Source organism: Medicago sativa, chromosome 4 (genome assembly GCF_051527215.1).
Source record: "Medicago sativa cultivar Bolivia chromosome 4, Bolivia_mono, whole genome shotgun sequence".
Lineage (NCBI taxonomy): Eukaryota > Viridiplantae > Streptophyta > Magnoliopsida > Fabales > Fabaceae > Medicago > Medicago sativa.
The window spans coordinates 28,642,603-28,660,889 of NC_140752.1; the positions used below are offsets into that span (position 1 = coordinate 28,642,603).

General features: G+C 31.5%; 1 protein-coding gene across 1 annotated transcript; it reads left to right on the forward strand.

Moving 5' to 3' along the window:
• Positions 1–2,926: 2,926 nt before the first annotated feature.
• On the forward strand, positions 2,927–6,967 carry LOC146927521 (cytochrome P450 72A15-like). The gene is made up of 5 exons (XM_085700746.1): positions 2,927–3,282; positions 4,148–4,365; positions 4,861–5,108; positions 5,379–5,760; positions 6,385–6,967. The coding sequence occupies exons 1-5, from the start codon at positions 2,931–2,933 to the stop codon at positions 6,808–6,810; spliced, it is 1,626 nt and encodes a 541-aa protein (XP_085556872.1). The 5' UTR covers positions 2,927–2,930; the 3' UTR covers positions 6,811–6,967.
• The last annotated feature ends 11,320 nt before the right edge of the window (positions 6,968–18,287 follow it).

The window sequence follows — 18,287 nt, forward strand, 5'->3', positions numbered from 1 at the left end:
TAAAATAAAAATGTAAGATTGATAGGTTTTTTAATGAAGAGGTATTTTAGAATTTTTAAACATAATCAACAATTCTCTCTCTTCTATTTCTCTTCTCTCTCTTTTAAACCAAACAACATCTCAAATCTACACTATTTATCTTATCTTTCTTACTATATTCTCTCTTGCCTATTTCTCTCTTCTTAATTTCTTCTCACAACCAAACACACCCTTAGAGAATCCTAATTGTTCTAAAACATGCTTCATTCGTACATTTCCTCGTTATCATAAATTTTTTAAGGGCTTTGGTTTATTAACCAATTTTGGTCTAACAATTGGTTCCAACTTAAAGGTAGAGTTATGAGTTGATTGAACCGTTTTTTACTTTCAGATGGGTATGGTGATCTCTGGGGAGAGGTGACTCAGTGGGGTATCCCTTAATATGTCTCTGATCATTACCGAATTTTCTTGTGGTATTCATCATAAACTTGGGGTCCAAAACTGATGCAATTCAATGGTCTCTGGCTTGAACAGGGAAATATTGAGAGTATATTGACAGAAAGTTGGGATAGGCCTACCATGTCTGGTTGGATGGATTGGTATCTCAAAGAGAAGCTCAAAGCTCTTAAAGGGGATTTTAAAAGATGGAACAAGGAGGTTTTTGGTGACTTGAATAGGAGGATTAAGTTACAAATGAAGTTTTTGAGAGATCTAGATTTGAAGGCGAATAATGCACCCCTCTATGTTGATGATAACACCTTGGTATTGGGGACTATCGTCTTATTTCCTTAGGGGGCTCACTCCATAAACTAGTTGCCAAGGGTTTGGTTGGTAGATTGGCCAAGGTTATGGATAAGATTTTGCAAAATCAATCCACTTTTATTATAGGTTGACACTTGGTGGATGGAGTGGTGGATGTCAATGAGATCATCGATTTGGCAAGAAATTCCATAAGGGAGTGCCTTATTTTCAAGGTGGATTCTTAAAAGGCTTATGACTCTGTTAGTTGGAGTTTTATTCATTATACGATGAGAATGTTTGGTTTTGGGGAGAGGTGGTGTGGGTGGATTAGAACATGTCTTTTTTGCAGAAACGTGTCAGTTGTGGTAAAGGGAAGCTCGAATGAGGAAATCAAAATTCATATAGGCTTTTAGTAAGGGGACCCTTTGGCTTCTTTTCTTTTTCTTCTAGTTGTGGGAGGCCTTAGAGCGGGAATTAGGACAGAGGATGAGCATAGTTTGTACTCTTGTTTCAAGATTGGTAATGGAGGTTTGTCAGTATCTCATCTTCGGTATGCGGAGGACACCATTTTTTAGGAGACGCCTATGTTTGAAACCTATGGACCCTAAAGTCTATTATTCTGTGTTTTAAGCTTGCCTCTTGTTTGAAGGTTAATTTTGCTAAGTGTAATGTAACGAGGGTAAATGTTAGTGACGAGTTCCTAGGGATAGCTGAGTGTTTTCTTCATTGAAGAGTGGGATCTTTACCATTAATATACTTAGGATTACCTATAGGGGCATACCTTTATCATGGTAAAACATTGAGGCCCCTATTATATACTATCTCTCGAAGATTGAATTTATAGGAAAATAAATATGTTAGTTTAGGTGGTAGAGTGTGTTGAACCAGAATGGATTTTGAATAATGTCTCTGATGTTTTGATGATAACAAAGTATGAGACAACAATTTAATATGCTAGTTTGAGTTCAAGTACACAACACCATAAAATTAAATTTTGACTCTCAAACTCAAGTTTTGGTTCTGATATATCAAGACTCTGAACGCAATGGAAATCATCTGATACAAAATAGAAGCATTGGTGACTTCAAAAAAAAAATTGAAGAAAGATAAACCCAAAAGTCAAGGCTCTTACCATAAGAGAAATTTCATCTTGAAGCTTCTGTTTGTCTTCTTCTGACCATGTCTAGAAACAAACAAGAAAATTCAAAGACAAAAAGAATGTAATAGATCATTCTATAATAAGCAAAGGATATTTGAATATTACTCAACGACATTATCCATAAGAGGCAAAATTTCAACGACTTTGATCAAGCTTCTCAAGGATTTAAGTGATGTGTTGGCTCCTCTTCAACAATGGCTCTATTATTCTCTCCTATATAAGGATATGAACAATTGAAGAATCATAATAGACTTCTATCATTTTACAAATTCCAATACTTTGTCAAATTCAAAAGTGCATCACGCATAGAAAAATTCATACAAACTTTCAATCCTATAATTCATTAAGTGTTCAAAAATGACTTGTTCTTTAAGTTAATTACCCTTCTGATTGTATATTATGTGGAAAAAAATTTCTTTTATTTGAAAAACTTTGATTGTAAAAGTTCTCTTACTGTGTGTTTGAGAAAATTGTAATCTTGTGTGATTATAGTAAAAAAATCCCTTGCAAGCAATTTTGTCAGAAAAAACAATGTCATTTCTTCCACATCCTACACATCATCAATAATTATTTCCTGGATACGGTTGCCAAGACATGTCCTAATGGAATTTACATGACAACTTGGACCGTTTATGTGACGTTCAACTATCAAAATAGAGGTTTTTTCTCATGACTAATATATAGAGGTTTTTTTTTTTTTTTTTATTGACAACTATTTAATTGGATTCTCTCAAAAAAAAAACTATTTAATTGGGAAATAGTTTATATTTAGCAGACCGACCTGATACAACGCTAGACGCCAGTAACAAATGACATCATACTTTTGTGTTTTTTTTTTTGCTTTTGTTGTGATGAATACTTTTGTATTTTTTTTTCCTTACAAAAAATATGCACCGTTCAAGTGTATTTCTTTTCCTTTTTACAAACCTATATCATGGTATCATATATTATATTATTACTGCGTGGCTCTCGTGGGTCACTCACGTGGTATTATATAATCATAAAAATAATATTAGTTTATAAACCATCCTAGCATTATATTGCAACAACGATGAGTTTCCATGAGCACTATCACACACACATAGAAATAATGGAAAACTTAGGAACATTATTATCATCATTAAATTTGCAGCCAACAAAAGTTGCAATCATCACTGTGATTAGTTCAGTGTTGATATGGTGGATTTGGAGTGCACTGGATTGGATTTGGTTCACACCAAAAAGGATAGAGAAACGTCTCAAACAACAAGGTCTAAAAGGAAATTCATATAGACTCATGGTTGGAGATATTAGAGATATGGTTAAGATGATCAAAGAAGCTAAATCTAAACCTATGGATCCTTACTCTAATGATATTGCTCCTCGTGTTTTGCCTTATGTTGTTCACACTATTGCTAAATACGGTATGTTACTACAATATATTCAAGCTTTTCTACTTTAGTTGCATTTATTTTTTGGTTCCTCTGTTTTTTGTATTGATCCTCTATGTTTTGAAGAAAATGAGACTTGCTAGTTTGACATTGGGCGAGATGTAAGTAAATTTTGGTTAAAGATTATATACTTATTTTTCTAAGAATATCGAAAATGGTACCGAGAAGAATCGAAGATGGTATCTTTAGAGGAACATACTCCAAAGTTCTAAATCAAGACACCAGACCAAACCCAAGTGTGTTTTTTAAAAGATTATATAAGTTAGATATCAAATTCGACTATTGTCAATCGGTTCAATCTTTTAAAAAAAAAAAAACTCATTACCAACTTTACTCTAACCACCTTGGTTCAATCTTAAAAAAAAAAAAAACTCATTAAGAACTTTAGACTAACAGAAGGGACCAATTTGGCAAACTGAGATAGAATTAAGGGACCAAAACTAAACTTTTATTAATTAGGGGATCAAAATGAAACTCATAAATTAATTAAGGGACCAAATATACAATTTAGCCTTATTTTTATTAATCCTTCAGTTATGGAGACCTGATCTCTGATAATTCAATCGAAAGTTGAGTAAAGTATGATGAACGATTGTTTTATTTAGGATTTAAATTTGGGTTCTCAAGAAGAATTCTTCTTAAATTCATTATTAACTTCTATTTTGCTATGATTTATTGAACTTACTTAACTCAGCTTTTTATGAGATTGTAGCATCGATCATTACAACTGATTTTGCTGTTTATTTAGTGTTTATTTTTTGGCCAAATATTGGTATTTTTTTAGTATAAATATTGCTAATTATTACCAGAACACCTGAATACTATGATATAAATACAGGGAAGAGTTCATTTATGTGGCTTGGTCCAAGACCAAGGGTATTCATAATGGAACCAGACAAAATCAAAGAAATGACTACTAAGGTTTATGATTTTCAAAAACCTGACACAAGTCCACTTTTCAAGCTTCTAGCATCAGGCTTTGCAAATTATGATGGAGACAAATGGGCCAAACACAGAAAAATTGTCAGCCCAGCATTCAATGTTGAGAAAATGAAGGTAGTTTGCGACATCTGGTTAATCACATGCAAAATTATGGTTAATTCAATTGTCTGGATCGTTAATTTGGATAACGTTGAAAATTGTGAAATAGTGGTTAATTATGTAATTGAATTCACCACAATTTTGACACTAATTAGAAGTAAACAATCACATACTTAATTGAATTAAACATATTTTTAAACTAGATAAACCAAGTGTGGTATGCTTTGTTGCACCTACACTTATGATTGAAGCGACACATGTCGGGTCAAACACAGACACGACATTGACACTTGTGATTACATTGAATTAGATCATTTCTTAAACTTTTATCGTTGTCGACGTGTTCGTGTCAGTGTCCGGCATCCATGTTTGTATCCATGCTTCATGAGTCGTTTGTGTAGGGAAATATGGCTTTTAAATAATATCATTATTGTGGTTTAGTTGTTTTTCTTTGACAAAATGCATATAGTTATGATGGGTGTTTTATGTTTCTTTTGAAAATTTTCACAGATGTTGATACCAATATTTTGCCATTCATGCGATGATATGATCAACAAATTGGACAAAGTAGTGTCTTCATCAAATGGGCCTTGTGAGTTAGATATATGGCCTTTTGTCCAAAATGTTTCAAGTGATGTCCTAGCTCGTGCAGGCTTTGGAAGTAGCTTTGAAGAAGGAAAAAGAGTTTTTGAACTTCAGAGAGAAATGCTTACACTTACAATGACACTTTTTAAGTTTGCTTTCATTCCAGGTTACAGGTAAGCCTTCAACTGTTTAGCAACTTAAATACATTTTTCATCGACAATATGACAAGTTCTCATTAGATGTCGATAAGCAATTTTCATCGACAATTCATTTTCATTAAACTATTTAGTTATCGACTGATAATCATTGTCGTCATATATGAATATGTGAGTGTAATTGATTTTGAAGTATAATTATCGACTACTTCAGTGTCGATAAATAATGTTACATCGATAACATAAAGATGAAGTAGATTCTAATCATGCTTATTTACTTATTGTTAGGTTCCTTCCAACATATACCAACAGGAGGATGAAAGCAATTGACTTAGAAATAAGAACATCACTAATGAAAATCATAAACAGAAGGTTAAAAGCAATAAAAGCAGGGGAACCTACTAACAATGACCTATTAGGCATACTTTTGGAATCAAATTATAAGGAATCTGAAAAAGGTAATGGTGGTGGAGGAATGAGTTTAAGGGAAGTTGTTGAAGAAGTGAAGCTATTCTATTTAGCAGGCCAAGAAGCAAATGCAGAATTGCTTGTTTGGACTTTGTTGTTACTTGCCAAGAATCCTGAGTGGCAAGCAAAGGCTAGGGAGGAAGCTTTTCAAGTGTTTGGTAATGAAAATCCAGATTATGAAAAGATTGGCCAACTTAAAATTGTAAGTTTTCTCTTCACATAAATTAATTTTGGCTTGAGTACTCTTATGGCTTTGATTTTAGAAGTAGAAGTTCATAATTCTCCATGTTCTCGCGGTTGAGACATGGGCTTGATCGGTGCTAGTTTGACTATAATAAACAAATATGTGATTTTCAAATTTCAATTCATGATTGCTTTTCTTGGTTTTTGTTGAACCAATACCTATTTAGTCATTGTCTCAACCGGAAAAACGAGATGTACTGTGAAGTTCTAACGGTGACTACTTTATTCGTTAGTGAATAATGGCAAAGTATAGGGTTGACTACTTTATTTATTGTTGAAAATTGTCTGAAATTTCAATAACGATAGATAACAGCTTTTGCGAGTAGAAGCTCAAATTTCCTGTCGTCCTCGCATTCGAGATGGTGACTTGATCAATCTCGGTTCAACAAAAACAAAAGAAAATCAATGTGTCCTTCATAACTCAACACATTGTAGGCGTTCTTTGTTTTGTCAAATCGAAATCGATCATGTGAACCTCTCGGTCATATGGACGAGGAGGACCGCTTATACATTCAAGAAGCTGCCAATGTCGAACACCCCGTATAACCTGCCTCTAATAATTCTTGATTTTGGTATGAAACAGGTATCAATGATTCTACAAGAAAGTCTAAGGTTATATCCACCAGTTATTATGCTATCTCGATTTCTTCGCAAAGACACAAAACTCGGAGACCTAACACTTCCTGCAGGAGTAGAACTCATAGTACCTGTATCAATGATGCACCAAGAGAAGGAATTTTGGGGAGATGATGCTGGAGATTTCAAACCAGAAAGATTCTCTGAAGGAGTTTCAAAGGCAACAAATGGCAAAGTTTCTTACTTGCCTTTTGGATGGGGTCCAAGACTTTGTATTGGACAAAACTTTGGTTTATTAGAAGCTAAAATTGCTGTGTCCATGATCCTTAAACAATTTTCTTTAGAGTTTTCACCTTCCTATACTCATGCTCCTTCCTTTATTATTACTCTTCAGCCTGAGCATGGTGCACATCTCATTTTGCATAAACTTTAGAGTGTAGTTTAATTATTTTACCAAATAAATTAGGCTTCTTTCATTCGAAACCCTTGGCCATTTATTATGTTGTTTGTTATGTCAATTTTGTTACTTTAGCGTGTGTCGCAAGAAATGATAAATTTGTACCTCTATATTAATATATCTCTATTATATATATTTGCACTATTTTATTTTGATAGTACACATGGCATCCTTATATTGAAAGGTGCATTTAATGTTTTGTGTAATTGGTACATATTATGTGATTTGTGCAAGACTTATGTAATTAACATGATTATGCAAGTTGACTAAAAGGCTTATAATGACAAAAAAATAAATGGAATATTTTATTCAAATTATTTTTGTTATTTAATGTGTTACTAATTTCATTACTAAATTAATGGCATAATTGATGTGACTTACTTGCTTCTTTTTTCCTATAAATATTGTTTGTCCGTCTCAAACATCTTCACATCATTTAGAATTCATACCAAAATTTTAAAATTATTCTCAAAATCTCTCTTTTATTTTATTGAAACACTTTTCTTCTTAACATATTTTTTTTCATCACTCTAATTTCAAAAATTGATTCAATTTATGATATTACTCCACTACATGTTGTATATATCCATGTATTTTGTTCAAATTCACATATTCATCCTATGATACCCTCGAGTTCTAACGGCTTATGACAAGATATGTAGCAATTACATGTTGGTACATAATTCTTAATTATCATCCAATCAAATTGTAATCAACACACCATCATATTAAGTTGGCCAGTCTTGAGTTTTTTTTCCTATATATAGTCAATTTGTCTTTCATCATTTGTATATGCATCTTCCTTTCGTACAAATTGTTTATAATATCATTTATTTGAAATGCAAGTATTTCTACCTCCTGACCAATTCAATTTTATTGATTTCATTATTATCAAATTGATTTAGGCACTTTTTTATAGGTTTAGTTGTCAGCTCTGTTAATTTTAGGGTTTTCATCCCCATATATATTTACACCTTTTGAAAAAGTTTGCTTCACGTTTTAATGAATTTCATTATTTTTCTATTAATTTGAAGCGACGTAATTGAAAGACGTTTTGAATCAGATTTCTTCATTCCAAAACTATTTTTTTTTGCCACTATTAATAATGAGAGATATGTTAAAGGCATGTCAATGTTTTGTTCTTCCAACGTTGAAGTTGTGCATATAAAAGAGAATTTTTCCTTAAAAAAAAAAAGAATTCTCAAGTATTTTTGGGTAACATATTAGTTGATAGTTCTCAAGATATTATATTTTTATCTTACATTTTTGTGGTGCAAACTATTCATGTATGTTGTAGAACAAGACCGACCCCTGCGAAAATGTAGAAAATTTATTTTAGTTATTTTTTTTCAATGAATTTTATCTAAACCTCACTATTTTCTTTATTATTTTCATTTGCTTCTATTCAAAAGAACTGATTTAATTTATTAAGTTTTTTCGTTTCTATTGTCAATCACTCATTTTCACTAAACATGGGCGTTGATATATATTATTTCACATAAATTATTTTAACATCAAATCTCATCCATTCATTTCATTTGATAAATTAGTTCACATGCATCAAATACTTTTTATCACCTAATCAAGCATTCCATTTTTATCTCCCCATATTTATTTATTTCTGCCATCAACACATACTCAAACTTCTTTGTTAATTTTTTTACAAATTGCATGATAAAACACATACTTATGGTTGTTTGAGTCACTCATCAACATCGATAATATTTATTTGCCTTTATTTCATGCCCATATTATTTTATTTATTTTAAAATTATATTAAAAAAAAGACAACAATCTCGGCTAAACTATCAATATCTCTATCCGTATCCTTATCTACATCTACAATCTACATCTACATCTACAATATAAACAAGTGAAACCATTTTCATTCAAAAGTACATGTGGCATGTTATAGTCTCATTCTAATTAATGTCAGGCTAATTAATGCTAGAAAAATTCAAATTTCCATTACATGGTATATGCTTAGCACCTGGTATTTCAGTCTCAACACATACTTCCATATACTGCCTCTATTTTAAGAAATCATTCGATTTATTATTATGATCAAAATGATATCTAGAAATTTAATTGCCTGATATCAAATCAAACAAGAAACTGCCCATAAAAAAATCAAACAAGAAACTATCAACTGTCAATTAATGAAATTAAATTCAAATTATTCAACACTTATAATAGTCCTAAAAAAGAATGTTGACAATTGGTCTAATTCAAGACTATCGTTGAATTGTTTCTCACCTATTAAAATCAAATTAAAACCAAAATAAAATAGTGAAAGGTAATGATTCTTTTTGTCACAAAAAGGAAATAAAATAGCTCAGATCTTTATCTCCCATCCTATTCTCATCACTATTACTATTTTTCAAAAATGGTTTTGAGAACGGTAAGAAGATCAAGAACACCTTTAGTTCCTACAATTTCATCAATTTTTTTTTGTTGATTGCATCAGACCGTTCCCCTTCATCATGGTTTGTGACCATGGTTTAGGATTTTATTGCTAATAGTTGGATTTTTAGCTGTGCAGGAGAAAATAAGAGGGAGAATGTTAGTTATCAAATAATTTGTTGAGAAATTGATTTTGAAGCTGAAGAAAGGCATAAACGAAAGGGATCTTGAATCTTCTCTCATGATTTATATTTTGTTCCAATTCTCTCTTGATTTATATTTTGTTCCAAATAATTGTCTACTATATATCATTTTTGAAAATGCTTCATTTGAGACATTATTTTCATCATATAACGATATGATCTTATTCATTAAATTTCTTTTGCTATTAATGTAACATATTTATTTTCCCATATATTTGTTTGCGGATGACCATATTGCTACTCAATGTTCCTCAAATTTACAAAGAACTTATCGGATTTATAACTAAAGTATATCTCAGTTTAATCGACTTTAATTCCTTCCAGTTTGGTTGTGTTTCTTCTAATTGGGAGGAAACTCAACATTATTGAAATTTCTTTTATCGGTTTTGTTTACAATGTGTTCATTATTTTGCAGAGACCTTTATAATATTGAGAACAAAGTAGTTTCCTATCTATATATTCAGTTCAAGGTCGCGCATCCTATATTAACTATCAGGGCCAAACTTTAGTTTTTTTGGTAATTTGTCATTTACTCATTTTATACCACGAATCAAATGTAATAAGTGTGTATTTTAGTCTTTTTAAGGCTTTTGTTTATTTTTCTTCTTTGTGTTGTTTGGATTAGTGTTACATTATAAGAATTTTGAATTAGGGTTTCATTTTTCTTTGTTGCAGCTTCTCTTCTGGATTCTTAAGTTTCTTTTTTGACATATTCTAGATTCTTACGTTGCAAAAGTTTTTCTGAATTTTATTACTATGATTATTTCTGAATTTTGCTAAAAAAAATTTAAATTTTTATTGCAACTTTATTTCTGAATTATGTGTTCTCACGGAATTGCATATATTTTATTTTTAGTATTAAATAAATACAAACATTTGAAGAAAAAAAATTCCTCTTTTATTTTTTTTGAGGGAATTCCTCTTTTATTTAAATGCAGTTTTGGTCGAACCAAACCGTACACCATCGATTCAGTTTGGTTCGTTTTCACTTTTAAAAAATGATAAAACCCAAACCTCATTTGACTTTGAAGAGCATGTAAATGGTAATTTAAAAAAATCATTATAACAATCAATATTTTGAATAAAACACGTTTACTCAATAATATAAGTATTGTACTACCTTTCATACAAACAAAGTTGTAAAGAGTGTATATACACATTAATCAAAATATATCTATTTTAAAAGGGGCACTAGCCAACAAATGTGTATTTTTTTTTTATGTTAATTTTAAACCGAACCTCCACTAGATATAGAAATAGAAAATTAGGTGTAGAACATATACAGTGGCTAGACCTATGGGTTTTTAGATGCAATATTGCACATGTTAAAGCAACTGAAAGTAATAACTTCTTATTGAAAACAACTATTAAAAAACTACACATTTAATATAAAATGCACAACAATTATTTATTACTAAGACCCATTTAATATTTTTTGAAGTGTTGAGTTTGAGAGATTTTTTATTTTTTTAGTTAAATGGGGTTCAATTATGAACCAGCTGCATCACTTTATAAATGCATAAATAAAAGGAAACAAGAACAAAAGGAGTTGGGGGATGGACCAAAACCTTCTCAATAAAGCTAAGCAAAAAGCTGAGGGGCAAGTAAATAACAAGAAAATAAAAAGTAAAGAAAACCAAAAGAAAAATAAAAGGAACGAAGTAAGAGAAAGTCCTTGAGTTATTCTGGTAACATATATACTCCTAGAGTTTGAAAGATTAAATCTTATTAAGTATTAATTATAAGAGCAAGTGACATGTACATAGAGACTCATTTAAGCAACCAAAAGGAGAGGTCCATTGTGGATGCTCTAACAATCGATTAACTTATTGATGAAAATTTTTGGTCGAAAATAATATATCAATTTTTAAATATTATTGTTATTATTATTATATTATTATTAATAATAATAAATATTGATTTTTAATGTTTATTAGATATACTAATTAATTGTATCAATTAAGTTTGGTAACTAATTTTATATTTGATATTTTTTCGAGTTATCATGAAATTGGTATAAAGCTTACATCACCGTTTAGCAGTGACTAATCTTAGTTGGAAAACCTGTGGGATACATAAGACGAGTTCTCTCATCTCAGCCGAATATTTTCCATACACATGAGGCAGAAATTGAACTGCTATCCACATACTTACGAGACTCTAATCTATTATCAATTTGACCATTTTTTTCCTAGGGTCATAGCTTACATGTTAATTCCAGGTGTTCGTACAACCGGTTCATCCTTCAATATTCCATTGAAAATCAATGAAGCATTGATACGTGGATTTGAAAAGAAAATACGAGACCTTAAAATTGATATGAAGGCAGCAGAGAGAATCAAACACGAGACCTTAAAAGTAGTCCCAGGCCAAAACAAATGGGTTAGATCAAACTTATTCATTGTGTTCCCTTATTGACTTTGTTTATCCAAATAATTTGGAAAATATATAGATCTCCAAAAAAATCAAGAGCGAGTGATACTTTCTCAATCTTTGGACCCATTTGAGCACTTTAACAATATTATTCTATCGTTGTTTCCAGAAAACGAGAAGGAAAATATTAGCTTTGATTTGGTTTGTCAATCTGACCAAAATAAAAAGCTACAAAGCAAATGGTATTCAATTGAGTTCTTGAATGATATTAACAGTTGCATAATTCAAACCACAAATTAAGATTTAAAGTTGGATGTTGATGAGGAACATATACCAAGGTATTGTGTTTCAAAATGAGAAACCCCACATATTCATCCAAAACCTTAAGACAATATGTATATTACTCATCTCATTTATATGTTCATAAATATCAAATCTTGCTGGCAATATAGAATTTTTACTCACACATGACAAATTAGCATTTCTCCCTTAAACGTGAGACTCTCTATGTGTATGATATGATGAAATAGTCAAATAAGGCCAGAGGCACAACATGGTAAAAAAGGTGGTTTGGTGGTGGTTTCATAGAGATGTGTTTTTTTTTTCTCATTTATTTTATGAGAAGAGAGAAATTAAATTAGAAAAATTATTCGAACTAGAAAGAAATGACAAGGAAAACGAGTGAGTTGTGGGTAGTTTTATGAGTTTGTTGAAGGAGTTGGATATTACTGAGTAATTATTCTACCAAAAATATTAGACTCATTAAAAATGTCACATCAATTTAAAATGTACAATAAACATGTATTTTTCAACTCAGCATAACACATAAACGTTTTTCCTTTGTCATATCCCACTAAAGACTAAAAGTGAAGGAACTTAAAATAATAGAGGTTAAATAAAAAAAAGTTATCGCCTTGACAAATAAAAATTGCATGAAAGCGAACGACTTCCAAAATATAATATTTAACATAAAAAAATTAAACAAATGACATTCAAAAGCTAACAAAACAAATCATCATAATTTCGGGACTGCAAGTGTAACCTACATTGGTTTGTATCTTTGCATTAGGCTAAAGAAACTAGACAAATGATATCGACACCACAATTTCTCCCAAATTATTTAGGCACACGTTTGTGAGTCATCTCACTTATATCTTATTCAATATCTACTATTCCTTTCATTGTAGAACTTTAATCTACTATTCCTTTCATTGTAGAACTTTAACTCTTATTTTACACGATAACATATCTCCCTCAAGTGTGACATTCTCTGTGTCCGTAATTACGTGACATAGCCAAATAAGGTCAAACCGATGTACAACATGATCAAAAAGGTAGATTAATGGTAATTTACTAAAAGTGTGTTTTTGTTCCTTTATTTCATGAGAAGAGATCAAATAAATTAGAAGATGAAAAATAAATTTGAGATTGAGAGAACTGATACCGGTTAAAAAAAAATAAGAATTGTGTATTTTGTCCATGAGGTCATAAAGAACGAAGTAAGTTGCAAGTGATTTTATGAAATTGTTGAAGGAGTTGAAGATTTTTGTGTAATTAATTTACCAAAAAGTTAGATTGCGTTAAAAAAACTAATTTACCAAAAAGTTAGATTCAGGTAAAAAAACGCAACAACATATAAAGAATTTACTAAGCACATATTTTGTTAACTCAACATAACACTTAAGTGTTTATCTATGGTTAAATTCCACCAAAGATCAAAGGATAAGGAATTTAATATCTTAGAGATTGATTAAAAAATATTGCATGAAAGTGAACAACACCCAAAAACATAAATTTGATTTAAAAATTAAATAATTGGCATCCCAAAACTAAAGAAACTGTTTATCGTAATGTTGAGAGTTCTAAGGGTGTCTACAGTAGGTTGGACTATCACATTAGGCTAAGTGAAACCACACAATTGTGATTGACATCACATCATTATCCAAAACCTTAAGGCATTAGGTGTATTGGTCATCTTACTTATATGTTTCTCAACGTCTACTTTGGCATCCAATAATGTGGAACTTTAAGTCACAATTTACACATGAACATATATCTCTAAAGTGTGAGACTCAATGCGTCTGTAATTTGTTGATAGTCAAATAAGGTTAGGCGAATGCACAACATGGTTAAAAAAAACTGGATTAATGGTGTTTTTGCGGAGGGAAGTTTGTGTTCCCATCTTTCATGAAACGAGAGAAATAAATTTAGCAACAATAAAATTAAATTAGAATATGAAAAGAAATTTGAACATGAAAGAAATGATAAGGGAAAAAAATAGTGTGTTTTGTCCATGGAAGTATCGGAAATATAGCGAGTTACTGACAATTTTATGGGTCAGTTAAAAAGTGTTGGAAATTTAAGAGTAAATATTTCACCAAAAAATAGACTCGGTTAAAAAAACGCCACATCTTTATAAAATGTTTAATAATCATGTACTTTTTCAATTCAGCATAACACATTTGTATTTTTCCATTCGCATGTTCGTTCACCCAAAGACCAAATATGGAGGTATTTGATATAATATTGATTGGATAAAAAAATTGTATGAAAGCAAATGACATCCAAAAACTTATACTTGATATAAAAAGTTAAACAAATGAAATTCAAAAACTAAAAAAAAAAATTAATGTTTAGAGTTCTGAGGGAGTCTACAATGAGTTGGACCATCATATTTGACTATGAGAAACTCCACAAGTGATATTGACAACACATCTTCGCGTAAAATCTTAAGACATTAGGTATATTGTTCTTCTCGCTTATACGTTACTCAATGTATATTATTGCACATAAGTTTAACTCACTATAATGTTTAGAGTTCTGAGGGAGTCTACAATGGGTTGGACCATCACATTTGACTATGAGAAACTCCACAAGTGAGATTGACATCACATCTTTGCGTAAAATCTTAAGACATTAGGTATATTGTTCTTCTTGCTTATATGTTACTCAATGTATTACACACAAGTTTAACTCACATATGAAACATAAACATCTCTCCCTTAAGTGTGAGACTATTATGTATGTGATCTGGTGAGATATCACATAAGGTCAGAGACACGACATGGTAAAAAAAAGTGGGTTGGCGGCAGTTTCATAGAGGGGTGTTTGTTTCTTTCTTTCATGAGAAGAGATAAAGTAAATTATAAAAGAAAAGAAGATTAAAAATGAATTTGAACTTGATAGAAATGAAAAGAGAAAAAAAAATAAGGAGTGTGCGTTTTATTCGTGAGAGCATAGGAAACATAATGAATTGCTGGTGATTTTATGGATTTGTTGAAGAATTTGAATATTACTGGGCAATTATGCTACCAAAATATTAGATTTATTGAAAATATGTACATCTATTTAAAATGTCTAACGAATATGTATTTTGTCAACTCATCATACATATATATTTTTCCATTGCAAGATCCCATGAAATACCATAAGTGAAGGAATTTGAAATGACAAAGGTTATTTTTTTTTGTGCATGAAAGCTAATCACATTCAAAAACTAAAATTTAAGATGAAAAATTAAACAAATCACACTCAAAAAATAACGAAACAAATCACCACATTAGGCTAGGATCCTACAATGGATTGTATTATCACATTAAGCTAAGATCAATGACAGAAGTGAGATTCACATCCTATCTTCTTTCAAAGTCTTAAGGCATTATGTATATGAGTCATTTCACTTATATGTTTCTCACATCTACTCTTGAATACAATACGGAATTTTAACTCACACTTGAGACATTAACATCTCTCTATTAAGTGTTAGGATCTTTGTGTATGTAGTCCACCACCAAGAACAACTCTCGATCCCCCACAACGTCGAACCCAGATGTGATACCACCGTTGGGCTTTCTGTGGGAGCCTACGTTGATGTAGATCGACAATTTGGATAAAGAGAAACCACACAAGTGATAATGATACAACCAAAACTCCATCTAAAATTTTAACTAACACCTGATACATCACAATATTCCCTCCATCAAATATAACGATATTCTAGCCCGTGCTTGGCACGGGTGTCCATGCTAGTTTTAATAATTTCCTCTTTGATCTATACACTACTTCATCCCCCTCATATTACGTGTTTTTGAGATAATTGAATACTTGCTAAAAAATCTATTGAGTGTCTAATAGAATTTTTATGATAAAATGAGTTTCATTTATTAGAATATGTTAAAGTAGTAGTTATAGTGGAGTAGGTGCGTTGAAATGCAATAAATAGAGATATAGCAATGGAAAAATACTATTAGATGATAAATAAATCACAATAAGGGCCAGCCCGCCCCGGCCCCACTTTTGTATGGGCTAAATGGGCTTGGGCCAAAAAAGCCCTAGTGCATTTTTGGGCTAGTTTTTTAGGCCTGGCCCGGCCCAAAATATGGGCTAATGGGCCGGCTCATTAGCCCGGCCCATTTTTTACAGCTCTACTCATAAGTACAACTTAGATGGTAAAAGACGACATGGACATTTGATATGTAGGGTTAGATTTGAACATGTATTTCCCCACTTCACTGCATCATGTGCGTGACTTTCGCCGACAAACTCTTTAGAAAAAAAGTGAGGCTAGAACTATTAAAAATCATTTGTTTAGCTTAATAGCAACCCTTAAACCTGGGACCAGATTGTCTGTTGTACAAAAATCACGCGATTTCAAACTATTTTGATTTTTGAATCTCAATCGTTAATTGGAAATCAGACGCTTCAGATTACATAGTGACAAAACCAACATTAAAAGTTATTTGCCGTAAATTCCTAATCATACCGTTCAAAAGCATTTCTGTTTTAAGCAGTAAATACACCAAATACAAGTCCTCATAATCTAATTTATCTAATATATGTGAACCTATGTTGAACTCTAAAAGAGCATGAACCATGATTAGGTTCAAATATATTAGATAAATTAGATTATGTGAACCTAATTTATCTATATATGTGAACTCTAAAAGAGCATGAACCATGAAACCGTGTTTACTTCTTGAAGTGTGAAATTGCAAAACTCAAGAGCTATGCAGTACTAGACTTTGCTCTACGCATTGCTGCCACGCATATAGAATCTCAAAGTGTCTTATAGTGTGATACACAGGGTCAGATCCACAATTTAGTAGTTAGGGCACCTGTCCCCACATTTCTATTTTATTGTTTATTAATGCATATTTTAGTTGTGAATTTTAACACCTTTTTTTAGTAAATAACGATGACAGCCGGCAAATAAATAGTCCAAACAACAATATTTAACCTAGAACATATCTATCAATCTATGTGTTTAGTAAAACTGCAATTATAATCAAAGAACAAAAATAAGAGTGTAGTGGAATAAAGGTATCAAGATAGTTTACTCAATTCGGTTCAAATTGACATATATCTATGGAGAGATCAGTCCTTTGATATATACACTATGAATGAGTCTCTACATGAGATACATAGTGGAATAAACGTATCAAGATAGTTTACTCAATTCGGTTCAAATTGACATATATCTATGGGGAGACCAGTCCTTTGATATATACACTATGAATGAGTCTCTACATGAGATACATAGAAGTTTCAAAAAATTAACATCAAGTGATTTTCAAGAAAAAACTCTAATTTTTACATTTTTTCCAAATCTCTCCCCCCAGGAGGATTCCCAGAGACATCAAGAGAGAAATCAAGAGAAAGTGTTTTTGAACATTAGAATCTCACTCAAAAGCAATCAACCCTTAACTTTAAGTTTCCTAAAAGTTCTTGCATTTGGTCTCTTAAAATTAGTCACAAAAGGAATAAAATTTCATTTATAAGGTTTAAAAACCGAGACGGACGCCTCATGCCCAACTCCATCCGCATTGCGGTTTTGATAGTGGCAAACCAGGTTGATAGTGTTTTTTGATGTGATTTTAAGGCGCACATAACAATTCCAAGAGAAAACTCTAATTTCTACCTTTTTTTCAAATCTCTCAACCCCCAAGAGAATCTCAACAGTTCTCCCCCGACCTTCAAATCAGTAATGATACTAATTTTAACATCAACCACATTACTTCTCTCTCCATCCTTTGTTCACTCTTTAAAAAAATCTATTAGGTCCAAGCAATGCTTGAACTTTTATCTATGGAGTGACTTTATGAAAACATCCACCAAATTTTCTTCCGATACAACTTTCTCTATAACAATTTCCTTAAATCCGATCTACCAGGGCCGGCCTAAGGGTAAAGCCACCAATGCCCTCGCTTTACTCCCCACAACAAAAAAAATCATTTTTCATTAGATTTTATAAGAAAAAAAGCCTCATATTCTAATAAAAAAAAGCCCATGTATTCAATCTTGCTTTAGCCTCACTTATTTTCAAAAATTATTAGGCCGGCCCTGCAATCTACAATAAACCATATCATACATGGTGCTTCCTACCACACTTGTATATGGTGTACCCTCCATCTTCTCATCCTCAAATTGAGGATAATGTGTCAGAAGTTTTGTTTGATGATTCAAAGGAGTGTCAGT

Excerpts from the sequence above, each read along its gene's own strand:
- LOC146927521 (XM_085700746.1), top strand. The coding sequence starts at position 2,931 with ATGAGTTTCCATGAGCACTATCACACACACATAGAAATAATGGAAAAC. Across the intron at positions 4,366-4,860 it reads TCAATGTTGAGAAAATGAAG|ATGTTGATACCAATATTTTG; the intron begins GTAGTTTGCGAC and ends AAATTTTCACAG. Across the intron at positions 5,761-6,384 it reads AGATTGGCCAACTTAAAATT|GTATCAATGATTCTACAAGA; the intron begins GTAAGTTTTCTC and ends GGTATGAAACAG.